This window comes from Equus przewalskii, chromosome 18, assembly GCF_037783145.1.
Source record: "Equus przewalskii isolate Varuska chromosome 18, EquPr2, whole genome shotgun sequence".
Classification (NCBI taxonomy): Eukaryota; Metazoa; Chordata; class Mammalia; order Perissodactyla; family Equidae; genus Equus; species Equus przewalskii.
Genome location: NC_091848.1, coordinates 20,692,480 through 20,708,277, shown reverse-complemented (window position 1 = coordinate 20,708,277; position 15,798 = coordinate 20,692,480). Strand labels below are relative to the sequence as shown.

At 38.3% G+C, this 15,798-nt stretch overlaps 1 protein-coding gene across 18 annotated transcripts in view; it reads left to right on the top strand.

The window, feature by feature from the left end:
- PEX5L (peroxisomal biogenesis factor 5 like) overlaps nucleotides 1-15,798 on the top strand; it is a 212,967-nt gene that overhangs the window by 50,523 nt on the left and 146,646 nt on the right. For 3 of the 18 annotated variants that reach the window (XM_070583188.1, XM_070583183.1, XM_070583180.1), the window contains exons 1-2: nucleotides 6,186-7,267; nucleotides 8,769-8,840. The exons of 7 other annotated variants lie outside the window; for them this stretch is intronic. In XM_070583188.1, coding sequence (XP_070439289.1) covers nucleotides 7,175-7,267; nucleotides 8,769-8,840 — 165 coding nt within the window. In that variant the 5' untranslated portion in view covers nucleotides 6,186-7,174. Of the gene's footprint in view, nucleotides 1-6,128; nucleotides 7,268-8,768; nucleotides 8,841-15,798 lie in introns of those variants that run through there. 8 more of the 18 variants (XM_070583182.1, XM_070583179.1, XM_070583195.1 and 5 more) reach the window with 7 other exon arrangements.

Below are 15,798 nucleotides of genomic sequence, written 5' to 3'. Positions count from 1 at the left end.
CACTCTCAGGAATAGGAAAGATTTATTCTAAGCTGTCATGGCTGTGAGGAGATCCATGTAAAGAAAAATCCTCAAAAGTTATTTGAGCCATCATAGAAAAGCTGGTTATAAGTCAATCAGTCACATAGGTATATCTTAATGGTAAACAACTTTAACTTTCCGCGTGGATTTTATGGCTGAAGCACAAACTTTGGGTTGACTCTTGTCAGAAACAAAATTTCATAGACAAATTTTTCTCAAGCATGTGTCAGTGTCAAAGCAATGTATGAGTTTAGGGAAAGTGTGAAAATAGAGGCATAATATAGTTGGGAAACAGAATGCTCACAGAAACAGCTAGGTTTTTCTTTCCATTTCATTAAAGTAAAAAGATTGCTGTTTGCTTTCAAAAGGGCATAGTACCATCATGTTCAGATCAGCTGTTATAATGGAAGTCAGCGGCAGGTGTGCAAGGCCAGGTGCACAGACTGCTAGTGAGAGGGAAAAGAGGCCACTGGAGAGGCCGATATAAGCACACCTGTGTTTGAGATGGTAGTAACACGATTCCGTCCCCCATCTAGTAGGGCCGACTCGTATAAAAAGAAGAAATGTGTCAACAGGGATCAGAAACAGAACATCAAGTAATAGTTTTAGTTTAAAATAGACTATTTCTTATTTTTTTCAAGCTGCAAAGATATGGAAAACATAGTTTACCCTTTTATGTGTTTTTTTGGATGAGGGACACTTTTTTTATGTGATAGTAGTGTTCATTTGCCATTTGCATGTCCAAAATAATGTCATCTCTCTTGGGCTCTTTACCTAGCTACATCAACAACCACTCCAGTCCTGCCGTTTGAGTGATGACGTTAAAATTGCCAAATGGGAGTACTTGTTAGATTCACCTTGCCTTGGAAATAGTGCCAAGAGCAGATAAATGCCAAGAAATCTAGCAGATTAAAATATATCATTTTTCAATCATTATTGTCTTCAGCAGGCAGAAAATAATTTTTAAATGTTAGTCATTGCATGCTATACCGCTACATTGACAGCTTCAAGAGCCGAGTCTAGAGGAAATGAGAAAATGATTTTTATAGAGACAAAAACCTTCCAGATGAAAGCAGTGACTCAGAATTTTCCTGTTAAAAAGGACATCATTTTTTGTTTTTGTTTTTGTTTCCTCTTTGAATGTGGTTTTGTTTGGTTTTGGGGGTGAGGGAAGGTTAAGAAGAGTTTACTTATTGTCCTCCAAGTTATGTGGAACGTTGCTGAATCTGACATAACCGAAATTTCAAGTTTAGTTTTTGTTTTCTGTCTACTTAATCTCGGTAAACCACCCAAGTACTGTTCCTTAGAGCATATGCAACCCCTCCGAGAACGCATTAGCCATCCTAGCTGTGTCCTGAGGCTTGCTACTTTTGTTGCATGTGCCAGAGGTAAATACTTATCATCTAGCTCAGAGTAAAGTGAAGTTGTTTGCAGGAATCATTGATGATCAAAGGATATGAAATTGAGGATGTGGTGATTAGTATCAACTGGAACTGTCTGTCACACCATGGATTTGTCTCAAAAAGTTGAGTTGTTTGATCACTAGAACTATAAAAACCCCAACCTTTTGATCAGAAATCCTCTTCCCTAATCTTAGCGATAGGACCCATCACTAACACTTGAGGCTAGAAATGTAGTTCACTGATTTCCTTTTCAAATGCAAGCAACAAAATCAATGAAGAGGAACAAATCCTGAACTTTTAGTGCTCTTATTTTGGAAACTTACTGAGCCAATGGTTTTGCTTTGCTGAGTTTAAAAATTAAGTTAAATAAAATAAACCTTGAAGGAAAGAATGCATAGAAATGTGATGGCATGTACTAGACTTTAAAAATATATCACAGCAGATAGATGTGCAAAGAAGCAAGTATAATAAAATATTAGTGGTAGAATCTAGGTAGTAACTATCTAGGTGCTCACTGTAAAATTCTGATAACTTTGCTGTATGTTTGAAACTTTTCATGGTAAAATATTGGAAAAGACATAGGAAGGTACATACTGAATATTGAATTTGCTTATTTAAGAAAATGTCATTGCACAATGACATAAGATTGAGTAATCTTAATGGCTATTTATGTTGGAGAATGCTCATCTTTGGAAAATAGAAAACACTTTTAGGAAGATTTATAAACTCTTCAGGTAATTCTCTTACAGACCAAGAGCCACCCTAAAGATAGGTTAGCCAGCATAAGGGAGGGACTGTGAGGCCATAGTGAAAATTGTACTGTATGCCTGCCATTTTATTATTCAACTAGTAAGTAACTGGAGTATCTATTTTCCCAGTTAGATTTAGCCATACAGTCAAAAAAATGCTAAATATCTGGACATATGCATATGACTTAAAACATGGTTTGAAATGCATCAACATATTTGTTGTCCTTGTATTTGTTTTCACCCAAGAATATACCTTTAGAGCTGAGTTTGATTGCCATATGTTGTTTGCCCAAGCCCGGCCCAAAACTAAAAAATTGCACTCTGTGGCTATTTTGTTTAGCATAACATGATCACAGTTGGGGGGATAAATATGACTGTGAATGTTTTTTAAAAAGGAAAAAAAAATAGTTCTTGAAAAATGCCAGACTTAAGCCCTTCTGCAAATGATTTTCTGTAATGATGACATTTTTTCTTCAGAAAGTTGATTTCCTCCAAATATAAGAAAAATAAAAGTTCTGAAAATTGTCTTTGTAGTTGTTAAGGTGATTACTTTCTATTTAAAAGGTCTGTCCAGGCTTATGTCCTAAACAGGGGGAAACTCTGAACTTATTTCAGGCCTTTAGAGACACTCTTCCATCTCCCTCATTTCCTGTTTTCTTTTCTCATTGTTTCTTTGGCTGCCACAGCAGTGGTGTTTGTGGCTGTGCTGACACTGTGGATCTTTAAAAAAAGAAGGGACATGGGGCCAAAATAATGTCAAAGGACTGAGAAGCTTAATATTATAAGGGACAGTCAAGAGGAAAAGAAGCATATTAAATGCAATAAACAAGCATTTGCTCCACCATCCTACCACACTTGCCACAAGGGACAGAAGCAATAACTGCAGCAAGAATCTCTACATTTAAAAAAAAAAATAAGCCATTATTCCTCCAGAAACATAATAAAGGAAGGGTAAAGCCCTGACCTAGTCGTTTTTCTGCAAAGTAGACTTTAAATGAGTCTTTTCAATGGCAATTTTATGGATCTCTCAAGCAATCACCTTTTCTTTACTTTTTTTTTTATTATAAAAGAATTCATTCTTATTTCAAAAAGTACTCCCAAGTATAAAGGGAAGACATAGATCATGCATAATTCCATCTGCCGTAGAAAAGGACTTTTAATATGTGGTATATATCTTTCCAGATTTTTCTTCTATAAATATATGTCACATAATTGTAAATTTTAAAAGAGAAACATGCAGGTTTTCTCCAAAAAGACTTTGTTCTTACTTTCTTGCTTCATGCATTAGCCCACCTCACCCTCTGGTATCTACATTTTCACTTTTCTTGGTAGTTCCTTTTTGAACTATAAACATACTCAATACCTTTACACAAGGGAATGGGGGAAAACTATAATAACTTTCCCATTATTCTTTCCCTATAATTTTTGTCTTTCTACTAGCATTCTTGCTGCCTCTTTCCCCCTTCCCTTTTTCTAACTGTGAGTAAGAACACTTAACATGAGATTTACCATCTTAAATTTTCCCCTTTTCATGCAAGCTTTCCTAGGGGAAAGTAAGTCCTTTCTCATTACCTTCACTCCCTTTCTGCCAATTCATTAATTTACTCTAATCTTGCTTCCATCTTCACTACTTCTGCTGTTCCTAAAGTACTTGACGACTTCCAAAATGCCAAATACAATGAAAGTTTGCAGTTCACATCCTTTCTTGACCTCTCAGCAGCATTTGACACCGTCTAGAACTCTTTTTCTTTCAACTGCTTCTCATGGTTCTCCTCCTACATCTATTGACCACTCCTGTTTAGCCTCCTTCACTGGGTTCTTTCTTTGGCCCATTCTTTAAATGTAACAATTCTCCAGGACTCTGGCCTTAGTCCTCATCTCTTCCATCTCTACATTTTCTTCTTTAATGAACTCATCCACTCCTGCAATTTTAATTATCCCTAGCAATCCATATGCCCTGCCGTGATCTCTCTTCTAAGATATAGACCCGCATATCCAAATGGCTGACTGGATCTTTCCACTTAAATGAACTTTCCAAAGACACTACAAACTCAGCAAGTATCTTCTTAGCACATCATCTTCTTTCCCAATCTTCCTCCCTCTCATCAATGCTCTCTCTCTTCAATTGGTAGTAACACCATTTAATAGCTGTAATAGTATAAATAACAGCAAAGACCTTTTTTGAAAACAGTTGGTACAAACTTGAACACTGAAAGAAGTAATATTTGCGTTTACTTTGACATCTCAGTCAATTACAAGTTTCATTTTGGGCTAATTTATACGATTAGCTCTAAAGAACTGCTAGAGAATTTGATAATTAGGAGTCCATTGGTGACTGTCAAGAATGCAGTTATAGTAGATTGCAACCTGATGGTGACTGGTTCAGAGTGAAGAGAAAGGAAGGAACTGCTGCTGGTGAGCATGGACCACTCCTCCACGTTTGACAGAGAAGAGATAAGAGAAGTTAAATGAGTGTCTTTAGGGGAAAGCAGTTGTGACGAAGTCATATTTCAGAACAGAGAAAACTGAGCAATTTTGCAAGCTTTGAGAAGGAAGGTGGTGAAGAAGAAGGGATTGAAGATAGGGAAAATAAGAAGGTAGCAATTGAATACTGACAGCCGTGAGGAAGAGAGTAGGAAGGTGTTTGTTTCTTTTGTCTATGTTATTTATTCTTCTTGTAACATTGCTTTAATAAATTCAGGTTTATCATTTATCATTCACTGCAGTGTTGGATAAATAATAGTGAAATTTTTTAGTATTTATATGCAATCTTTAATCTTTACATTTATTTTGACATCTGTAATTAGGCAAAAATTACAATTAAGGCTAATTTGTACAACTAACTAAATCATGTATTCCTTTTCCCTTTCAAAATTTCCTTTATGTATTCCATTCCTGATGAGATGAAGAATCCTATTTTTTTTTCCTCTCCAAAGACCCAGTACATAGTTGGGTATTCTAGATGTAAGTCCTGCTAGTTCTCTGTGAGCTGCTGCCACAGCATGGCTGCTGACAGACTAGCGGTGTGGCACTGTGTCTGGGAACCGAACCTGGGCTGCCAAAGCAGAGCACACCGAACTTTAACTGCTAGGCCATCAGGCCTGGCTCAAGAATCCTTTTAATTCAACCCATACGGAACCAGCATCTTTCAAGTAAAACACTTACTTTTTAATAAACTGTTATTCTAAAATGAACATAGGGTGCTTCATTTTTCAGGTCTCTCTCCCATTAGATTCTGTTGTTGTTTTGTTGTTGTTACTTACTTACAAAATTTTCTTATATAACATATCCTCTATCTGTGGCCATATACTGTTTTCCTATCCAGTTTCCAAGTTTTATGGTTTATATAATTCAGGTGAATAAACCCACCTTTCTGTTCTACTTTTGCGGAGGGGAGAATAAAAGGGTGGGAAGCAGGAGGTAGCTAGGGTTGAGAGACGGTGGAATGTCTGCAGAGAGGAAAGGTTACCAGTTAAGCTCGATGTTCCTAAGAAAACTGCAGAGCTGATTCAGTGGTATTAAAGAAGTTATCAGCACTAACAAAGAACTAGATGGTTTTCCTTCCAGTTACTCAGAAAGGATTCAGAATGGAGCGTGGAAGATGGGAGATACTGTGTTTGGGGTTTCAGAGATGGGGTGCTTATCCTGACCTGAAAGCTTCTTACAGGGAGTGAAGCATTCTCAGCAAATGATGGCTGTTTCCCTTCTCTCTTTCCTCACTTCTCCCACCTCAAAGTGCTCCCCATTGTAGCTGCACTGCACTGATGCTCCCCCCTCAGCTGCACGTAGGTGAGCAGAGCAGAGAAGCAGCTATCAGCAGGCAGCATGCTAAGGCTGAGGTGGTGAGGGGCCTAACCTTACTGCCTCAGTGGAAACCCTCAGCTCCAGAGTCGGCCAGGGAAGGTGGGAGGAGCACAGGAAGTGATTACCCTCTGGCTTCTCCTCCCACAGAAGCCCTGCCTCCTCACGCTTGGACAGTGGAGAGGTTAGCTTTCTTTCTCCTTCTAGTTCAGTCCTTTGGCTAATGTGAAAGACCACGCAGAAGCTATGGAGTTGCTTTTGGTGCTTGACAAAAGTGCATAGATAAGAAGACAGGGATTCCTGGCTGGGAGGAGGGAGGAGAGCTGAAGATCCCTGCCTGTACTGGCTGATCTAAGCAGGCAAAGTGGGAAGCTGAGTGCTGGAAAGAGGATTATGCTCGCACTAGAAATAAGCAGTAAGTGAGCGAATAACCATTATGGCTTAGAAAACGATTAATCCCCCAGGGGTTATGGGGTGAACTAGAAAATAGTGCTTGACTCTAGTGTAAAACTGTAAGGCTCCTGACTCTTTGTACAGTTGTGTGCTGTTGGGAGACTAGGGGCTTAAGTACTAAATCAGAGCTCTAAATGCCTCCTCCCACTCTTGGAAAATGCCAACTTCTACTTACAATAGTTGGGATATAACCTCCTTTCCTGACCTAGCCTCTTTCCAGGAAAGTGTCCCACTAAGTCAGATAAGGAGTTGAGCTTAAATTGGAAAAGTGGAATTTGGTATTGGTAGAAATTGCAATCTTGAATTATGTTCTGTGAATGCTGACACGTTATATCAAGTAGCAGTGATTTGCTAATCACAGGAAAGTCTGGGGCAGGGCATTAAAAGGGGAAAATTGAAAGCTTTTATGACAAAGAGGCTGAGCAGTCCATGTGCATGGGATGAAATATAAAAATGTATATAATTAATAATAGATGGATTTTTTAAAAAAAAGTATTAAACTAGAACAGGAGTCAGGGAAGGTAGAAATACTTGGACGAAAATTAGTTAGAAAAGAAGAAATTTTAGTTTCAGTGACTTTCTGTGCTAGCCAAAAATTTCACAATGTTTACAAAGTCAAGACAATGATTCAGGGATACTTCGATTATTGTCATACATTATAAATACTGTTGCTGGGCAAGATCTGTGGTTCTCTGGTCAGCAAGTTCTGGCAATGAAGTCACTGCCGCTGGGGCAAAGAATTCTGGGATGTCTGACAGTGGAATGGATGGAAGGACCCACATTCCATCTCTACTTAATGTCCTTTTGTCCAGAAATCGGGTCATGCAAATGAACTACTTGGTATGTATACAGATCAATATTCGGAAAGGCATTTCTAAATGTTTTGCATTAGAGGGTCTCTGGACAATATCTCATGGCAACCAGTGGACTAAAAGGATGCGAAAGCAAAGTGATAGGAAGGACATTGGCTTGAGTGAAACCGACATTGTTCGTTTTATTTTCCATCAATCCTGAAGTAGAACCTCAAATGAGGACAAGATTAATAATAGAGAGAAATACTGTGGTCGTCTGTTCTAAGTGGCTAAATTCATTAATATATGAATGAGAAATCAGATTTTATTTATGCATCCTAATACTTGAAGATTCAGAAATCTGTTACAGAAAAAAAAATAGAAGGTATGTTTACCAGGGAGGAAATGTGGAAATCTGATCTTGAAATGTAGTAGAGGGAAAAACTGACAAGAATTGTGTCCCACAGCGTAGAGAAGATTTATATCATGTTCGCTGAAGGATATAGCTCTTCTCCTGAGATGGGGATCCTAATATGGCACAATAGGTGCAAACATAGGAAATATTTTTAATTCCCTTAATTCTAGTTGATGTAGTTAATACCTAAAGCAAGGATTATTTTTTTAAAATAATAACCTTGGACTACAGCTAACTGTGTAGTGAGTTTTCTTTTCCTTTTCATACTGGTCCTCTACAGAGGTACTATGATTTCTAAAATTATGAAGAAGCAACCTGTGGTTTCTGGTATTTCCATCAGCCAGTGCATTGGGAGAAAGAAAAAAAAAACACTCAGACATATTCCCTTGCCCCTGTAGCACAACAGTAAAATGGTTGTCATGATCTATGTCCTTTTCTAACTTTACAACTCTTGCTATGGGGGAGATAGACGGGGAGTGGTCATTGGAGAAAAATAAAAGACAAAATGCCAATAAAGTGCATTTTAAAACATAATCTGTATTATTCCAACTTTTCGAACTACCTATGAAAATTATTTTATTTATCTTTTTAAAATTAGTTCTGAGTTCTTTTTTCCAATGTTAGTTTTCATTGGATTTATAAGCCAACATAGAAAATCTGAAGATTTGTTATCTGAGTTGTGTAATACTTGTATTATTCTTAAGAATATATAAGAGATTAAAATAAAATATTTAATAGTTGAAGTCTTAATCATAGTACAGTTACTCAATACAATTTCAGTCTTTAAGAAAAACGAGCTGGGACTCTTGAAAGAGTTGCTTATTTATCTCAAAGTATTAAAGAATCTTTTCTGAAACAGAATTGAAAAGAGAAGCATAACGATATTCAGAAGAAGATTAAAGGCATGGTTTGAATGAGAGAGGCTAAGCAAAAATACTTAATGCGTAATTATAAGCCAACAGTTGAACAATAAAAACATTTGCTGTTGTCCGTGAGAGACTGACATAAAGAATGATGTATTATGACTAATGAACAAGGCTAAGTAATGACTTTTGTCTTTAAAAAGTGTGAAGGGGGAATTAACATTATTAATGGAAAGAAACTAAATGATCATTTAAAATTATTCTTTCACAAGAAAAGTAAAGAAAAAGGATATGGAAAACTAAGCAGTGATGAAGACCTCGAAATAATTGTTGATCAAAAGCAGGTAAGTGAACGCTTCCATACATTTTCTACTGTTGCACTGTAGATTTTTGACAGCTGAAGCCCTTTGAGCATTCAGCCCTGCCCTGGCCGCTGTATTAGCCTGTCTAACTGAGGCCTGCATAACGGGATAGATTTTGAGAGCAGCTAAGCCTCCCCATATAATGCCTCTGATCCACTGACATCTGCATAATGTCAACATACATGTTCTATATGTAAGAAGGATGAAAAATAAAGCAGAACAAGAATAAGAGATCTTTTGGGAAATTAAAAGCCCCACTTGAAAAATGAACCAAACAACAATGATAATTTGGTTGGAAAAAAAAAAGATTTAAACAAGAACCAGAAAGTATATTATTTTGAAAATGAGAAAGTCTGTCATTAATGTAAAACAGCAAGTATGATTTAGAGGGAGGGGGATAAGAGACTTTAAAAAACTGAGAAGTTTAAAACATATATATTGCCAAATTTACTTTCTCAGAGTGTCTGCAGTAAGTTTACAGATGATTTTTAAAAAAACAAAAAGAAGCAGCTATTTAATATTCTTTAATACTGCCTGTAATTTAAGAAACATCCAGCTTGGACTTTATATTGGCCCATAAGGTGAAATGAAAACTGCTTAATAGACCATAAACAATGACATACCAGGTAATGGAAGGTATCCAGCTCCTGCCACTGAATTGGCATTAGTCCTTGACATCTTTGTTAATTATTGGGGCGACGAGATAATTGCATATCTATTTACTGTGTAAGTGGTGCTGATTCTGAGGGTGATGTAAGCTCAGGTGGAGCTAGAAAAATAACTCAAAGGGATCTGAGCAGATGAAGAGGTTGGAAAGAAAGCAGTCACCAAGTTACAGAAAGGCAAGTTGAATTTGGACAATTTCCTAATCACGCAGTAAGTTCGTTTTGCATCACAATGATTACATTAAAGGAGCCACTGTGAATATTTCCGAAAAAGAAAAAATGACCACCAGAAGATAGCAACCAGAAACAGTTGACTTAGAGTCCTGCTTATTAGGCCTGGAATAATTGAGGTAACTGAAGTGATCTTCTGGGAGAAACTGGCCAAAAAAAGCATTCTCTCCGGGAGGTGCAGAATAGGGCGATCTTACAGGGTTCACTCAAACTGCCTTCAAGTTTTTCCTGCCTTGTCTTCACTCTCCTACTCCAGAGGGAATCGGGGTGGGATGGAGAGGGTCTCGGGGCGGGGGGGTGCGGGTAGGAGGTGGCCCTGTATTTCTTCTTGGTGCCAAATTGTCAGTTTAGTTAATAAAATAAGTGGGGCTGAAGCCTGAGTGCTCTGCTGGGCTATCAGCTATCATTTTAACTATGCCACATTAATTACTTAGGTTGCACAGTCTGCATCTCCCACAGATCCTGCCTGTAGACTGGAATTCTGACTGTAGGACTGGACCCCCTGGCAAATGAGCTAGTAACATGTGTTTGAGTATATCATGTGAACACACACACCTACACATTTCTCTCTTAAAATGAAAAGTTAATTTTTTAAATTTCTTCCTAAATCATGTAAAAGTTAAAGTTTTGCTCTTTTTTGGTACTTTAGTATCATCTTACCCCCAAAGCTACTTTTCTTTTCTTTTTTTTTTTCCCTAAAGCTTCTTTTTGTTTTAACTAAATTTTGGGATTCAGAAAACTATAAAAGTATACATTGACATCTTTGAAGTAGAAAGCCCAAGGGAGTCGTTAATCTTTTTTCCTGATGGCACCTTTCCCAACATTTATGTTGTTGTGCCTAAACACTTTTTAATAACTGTTAAGGAATCTTTAAAAAAAGGAGAACCAACTTTCTTACTTCTTCAGAAAATAACACTTTCCTTACCTGGAACAAATGAAGGAGGATTCTGTTTGCCCTGTCATTGTTTATCTCTGTAGTTATCATGTTTCCTCCAGTGCCATCGCACCAGTTGGCACCAGTTGGCAGTGACCCAGCGTTGCTGAGTCATTCATGTCAAAACACGTTTCAAAAGATGAGTAATTATGAATATGAGTTGGCTTTGGTGTTTGCTGTTGGCAGCAAGAGTAATCCATCCTTTTTGGGAAGGTTTATTTGGTGTTGATGTTGTGAGCAAATACTAGTTTGAAACAATGACAATGTTGATACTTCAAAGTAAAATATTTGAAAAAACACTCTAATTAGTCTTTATAATACTACAAAAAAAATGTTTCCCATGTTTAAGAAATCAACATTAAAAGTGTGGGTGTGTTTATGTTTGTAAAATACATTTGTTGAATATGGCTTCATCTCACAGATATTATCTATATATTTTGGGAGGAATTTTTACGTTCAATCTATTCTCCCTACATCTTTTCAGAAACATGGTAGAAATTTGTTAGTCAGTCTTCATATAATTTCAAACAGCTTTTTCTGTAAGTGGTGCCAAAGAAAATCTAAAAAAGATAAATAAAATAGTTGGAGTGCTGTGATGAGCACAAGTCTGCTAATCTCATTAAATCTGTCATTCGGAAGAAGCTCTACAAATGCTGTGCAAGCTGTATGCCATTTTATCAGTCATGTAATTTGAAAGTCTTGTTCTTCCACGGAAAGCCCACAATTTTGCTTGTATAAGCAAATTAGTAACAGAAGCAGCACAGAGTATGTGGATTTTGTTCTCCCTGCCTGCCTGCATTCAAGGGGGTAAAAGGTAATTTTTCCATTATTTCTACAAGAGAAAAAGTAATTTTGGAATTTTGTAAAGTTTTATTCTTAAAGGCAGTATTGTGCTTCTCTTTTTGTGATTTTTTTTTTCCATGAGGGTGATTGGCCTTGAGCTAACATCTGTGCCCATCTTCCTCTATTTTGTATGTGGGACGCTGCCACAGCATGGCTTGATGAGTGGTGTGCAGGTCAGTGCCCAGGATCTGAACCTGCAAACCATGGGCTGCTGAAGCAGAGCATGTGAACTTACGCACTGCGCCACCAGGCTGGCTTCTCTTTGTGAAATTTTATTGGCAAAATTTATTTGTGATGCATATAAAAACATTCCAGAGAATTCTTAGATTGGCGTTGATGTCCTAAAGCAATCAGTGTCATATAATATGTACTCACACACATACACACACATCTATAGTCATTTAAATATAAATGTATCACATTGGCTTGGAGTTCATATTTTTCACCAGAAATCCCTAGAGTTTTCAAACTTCAAGCATAGGAAAGCAATCAAAGGAAATGTTATTGAATTAAAACCTTAATGCCTCTAAAACCCAGACATTTGACAGAACTACATATAGATTTCATTATATACATAATTATATCTGTTCTATAATTGCATCTGTTGTATAATTATATATAATACCTATTATACATAACTATAATAAAATATATACAATTAATGAATTCTATATTTGGCTTTCTAGAATATTGAAAGAGAAGTTTTAAATATATATTTTGGATCATTTTTGTTATTTATTAAAACATTCTTTTCTGATTGGAGGGGGTAGGTCTTGTTTAGGAATAAATTTCATGTAAAATTGAATTTCCTTTTGAAGTTACTGAGTTTTCAAGGTGGGAGTGGGGAGTAGGTGGTCAAGTACCTTGTGTAAGGGATTAGAAACATTATCCACTTTGAATAAATGTGTTCTATTTTTAATGATTGGAGTCAGCTTAATTCAAGGTTTATGATATGCTGAACCGAGAAAGCTTTTTTTCTAAAATGTTTGCAAATTCCAAGGAGACTTAAAGAAAGTAACAAAGACTAAGACAAAATTATAGAATATTGTAATTATATGAAGGATACACTTAGAGGTACAGCATTTCAAAAATGATTTTAACAGGATACTGTGGATGCAGTTGGTTATGGGACTCAGAGTTGTAGCTGCATATCCTTCAGTGAAATAAAGTGGGGAAATGTCAAATGTCAGCCAGTTACAAGGGGAACAAAAGTACAGAGATCAGCGCATTGGTTCTCAAATTTCATCAGCCTCAGGCTCCCCTGGAGAGCTTGTTAGCACACACACTGCTGGGCTCCACCCTGGAGTTTCCAATTCTGTAGGTCTGGGGGATCCAAGAACTTTCATTTCTAAGTCCTCAGCTCCCACTGCTGGTTCCAGACCACACTTTGAAAATTACTGGGTCAGAGGAAGCAATTATTGCAGTTCTAAGGAAAAAATAAATATATATGACTTGTGATAAATTTGACATTCTTCAGCTGGGCACTACCTGGAAATCTAAAAGCTAGAATTCATAGACGTCCGATGTAATGATGCTGAAAACAAGAAAACCACAGCCATTTACAACCAAAAGTGCCTTGAAAGACCCAGGTTTGCTGTCTGACTGAATTCCACTTGGTAGCCTTGTGATCTTGAATCTGTCTGAGGTATTTCCTTTTATTTGTGAAATAATACCCTGTCCTTCCCACCTCCTAGAATTTCTCTGAGAAGATAATTTTGTACAAGTGCTGTATAAACTGTAAATCGTTATGTCATTTAGTCATCACCACCTGTGTTAGTCTGCTCGGCCTGCCATACAAAATATCAGAGACCAGGAGGCTTAAACAACAGACATTTATTTCTCAGAGTTCTGGAGGCTGGAAAGGCCAAGATCAAGGAGCTGGCGTGGTCGGTTTCTGGTGAAGCCTCTCTTCCTGGCTTGTAGATGGCCACTTTCTTGCGTATCTTCACGTGGCAGAGAGAGAGAGCTCTGGTGTCTCTTATTATTATTATTATCATTACAGCCCCACCCTTAAGGCCTCATTTAACCTGTATCACCTCCTTGCAGGCCCTATCTGCAAGGAAAGTCACATTGGAGGTTAGGGCTTCAGCATATGAACTGGGAGAGGCACAAACATTCAGTCCATAGCACCAGCCCACAACCCCAATTTGGCAAACAGGAACACTGAGATCTAGAAAGTTGATTCTAGTTGCTCTGAGCCCCTAGTTAGGTACAGAGAGGGCACTGGAAGCCAGCCCTCCCTGGATTGACACCCAGTCCAATGCTCTACCACCCCACCTAGCTCTCTACAGTTGCCCGTTACTGATCTTGAGAAGCTGTCTTGCTTCAGTGGTCTAATTATATAAAATAACCATCTACTAGGAAGTGTCGTAATTGGCCAATATTTCTTTACTGAATCCTCACAGGGATAACCTTTTCTACAAACCCTCCTTAACCATTTACTTCCCTCTTGGCCCCTATGGCTTTGTTAGGAGAGAAATGCCCTTCAAGGCAAATGCAAACTGAATCAGAGCTGAAAGGTGGTTGTTGACATCCACTCGCCCCTGTCTTTCTTCCCTACGCAGCCACCTCACGGAGGGCCTCTACCAGGCCTGAGAAGCCCCAGGGAGAGACCTCACATTCCTTTTTTAGCCCAAAACCTTTCTGAGAGTCTCCTTTTGAATCTGTAGGGGAGGCCAGAGCAGAAGGCAATGGAAACTAGAATTTCTGTGACTTTCCTCTAAAGAAAAAGAAGAGACACAGGAGAGCTGTCCCCTTGTGTTTCCAATGACACGTAAACATTTGAGTGGGACTGCAATTCTATCCTACTGGTTGTTGAGGGAATGAATCCTGAAGAGGAAAATATAGGCCAGTGTGAAAGAAAAATGGAAGAATGAGAAAAACAGATTAATGGGAAAAGATACCCAGCTTCCTTCTGGTACTGACAGATAGTGTGGTCATACCACCACCTAAGCAGCTGACCTGAGTCTCAGATTCATCATAGTGAAAGGGGTGGGCATGACATGTGTCACTGCCTTGTTGTACTCGGCACCATCTGGCCAGTGCTTTCTTTGCCATATCAATGTGCTTACTTAATTTAAATATAATTCAGATCCAATTTACTTCTGAGGAGACTTATAAAGCATGAGACCCTATCTCTTGGTATCATGTATAATGCTCTCCCTTGGTCACCAAGGTCATCATTGGTCACCAAGAGCAGAAACCTCCTCTAGAGCTGCAGAAAAGAGACAGCCTGGTCAGCCTGGAGGTTCTGAAGCAGGAGACTCTGAGATCCTGAAAGGACAATGCATATTATGCAGTCATTGGTTGCCTGGATTACGTGCATGGCAGAGATAGGCTCGTTAGGGATTTCCTCAGGAAAGACTGAGAGGTGAGACAGGGTTCAATGAAAATAAGCCGTATTTATTTGTGATGAGAGAGACTGAAGCTGTGCAGATTTCCCGTAAACAAAGGTTCACTGCCATAGACCGATCAATGCCATCGTGTCTGCAAAAGTATTTATCATCAATGAATATTGCACAAGGAAGGAGGAAAGTTTTCCACTAAGTTAATTAGAAAAATTACTGGAATAGAGGCATGATTATCCTGTGATTTGTTCCTCAATATTCCCCGTTTGTGTGAAGTAGGACAAAAATAGTTCTGAGTTACTGGTAATGTAGGGGTGGAGGGGAATCACAGTAATGCAAAGTATCTTACTTTATATTTTCCTTGTAAACCCACAATGGTGAGTTTATTATTTGCTTAACTTCGTGCATTTCAATTTAGTGTACTGATTCCCCTCAGCGCCTCTGACTCTAGGAAAAACAAAAAGGGCAGGCCTAATATCTTAATTTCAGAATCTTCTGACGTGTTGCTGAGATCTGAAGGTAGAAGGCCAGAAAATGCAGAGGGTCACTCTTCAGGGAGTGACACAGAGGCAGGCAGGAGGGACCTGCAGTAGGAGGTCATCATCCTAGTTTCTAGTCTTGGCTTTGCCACTTACTGAGTGGAAGACTTTGGAGGGAGCAATTTAAGTTCTCTGAGTTTCTGTTTCTTCTTCTGTGAGATAGAATGATACCATCTGGCTTGACATCTGTGGTGAGGTTCCAATGGGGATACCCCTCTGGAGAGCCCTGTGTCCAGCTCAGTCTGGAATCCAGGGACACCGCTATTTTGTTTCATGCTCTTGCCACCAGCATCTCGCACTTCCTGAATGTTGAGTTTTTGTTGCATCACAGCATTTTCACTTTGCTTATTCCCACTGCTTTACTGCTAAGCATTCTGCGTG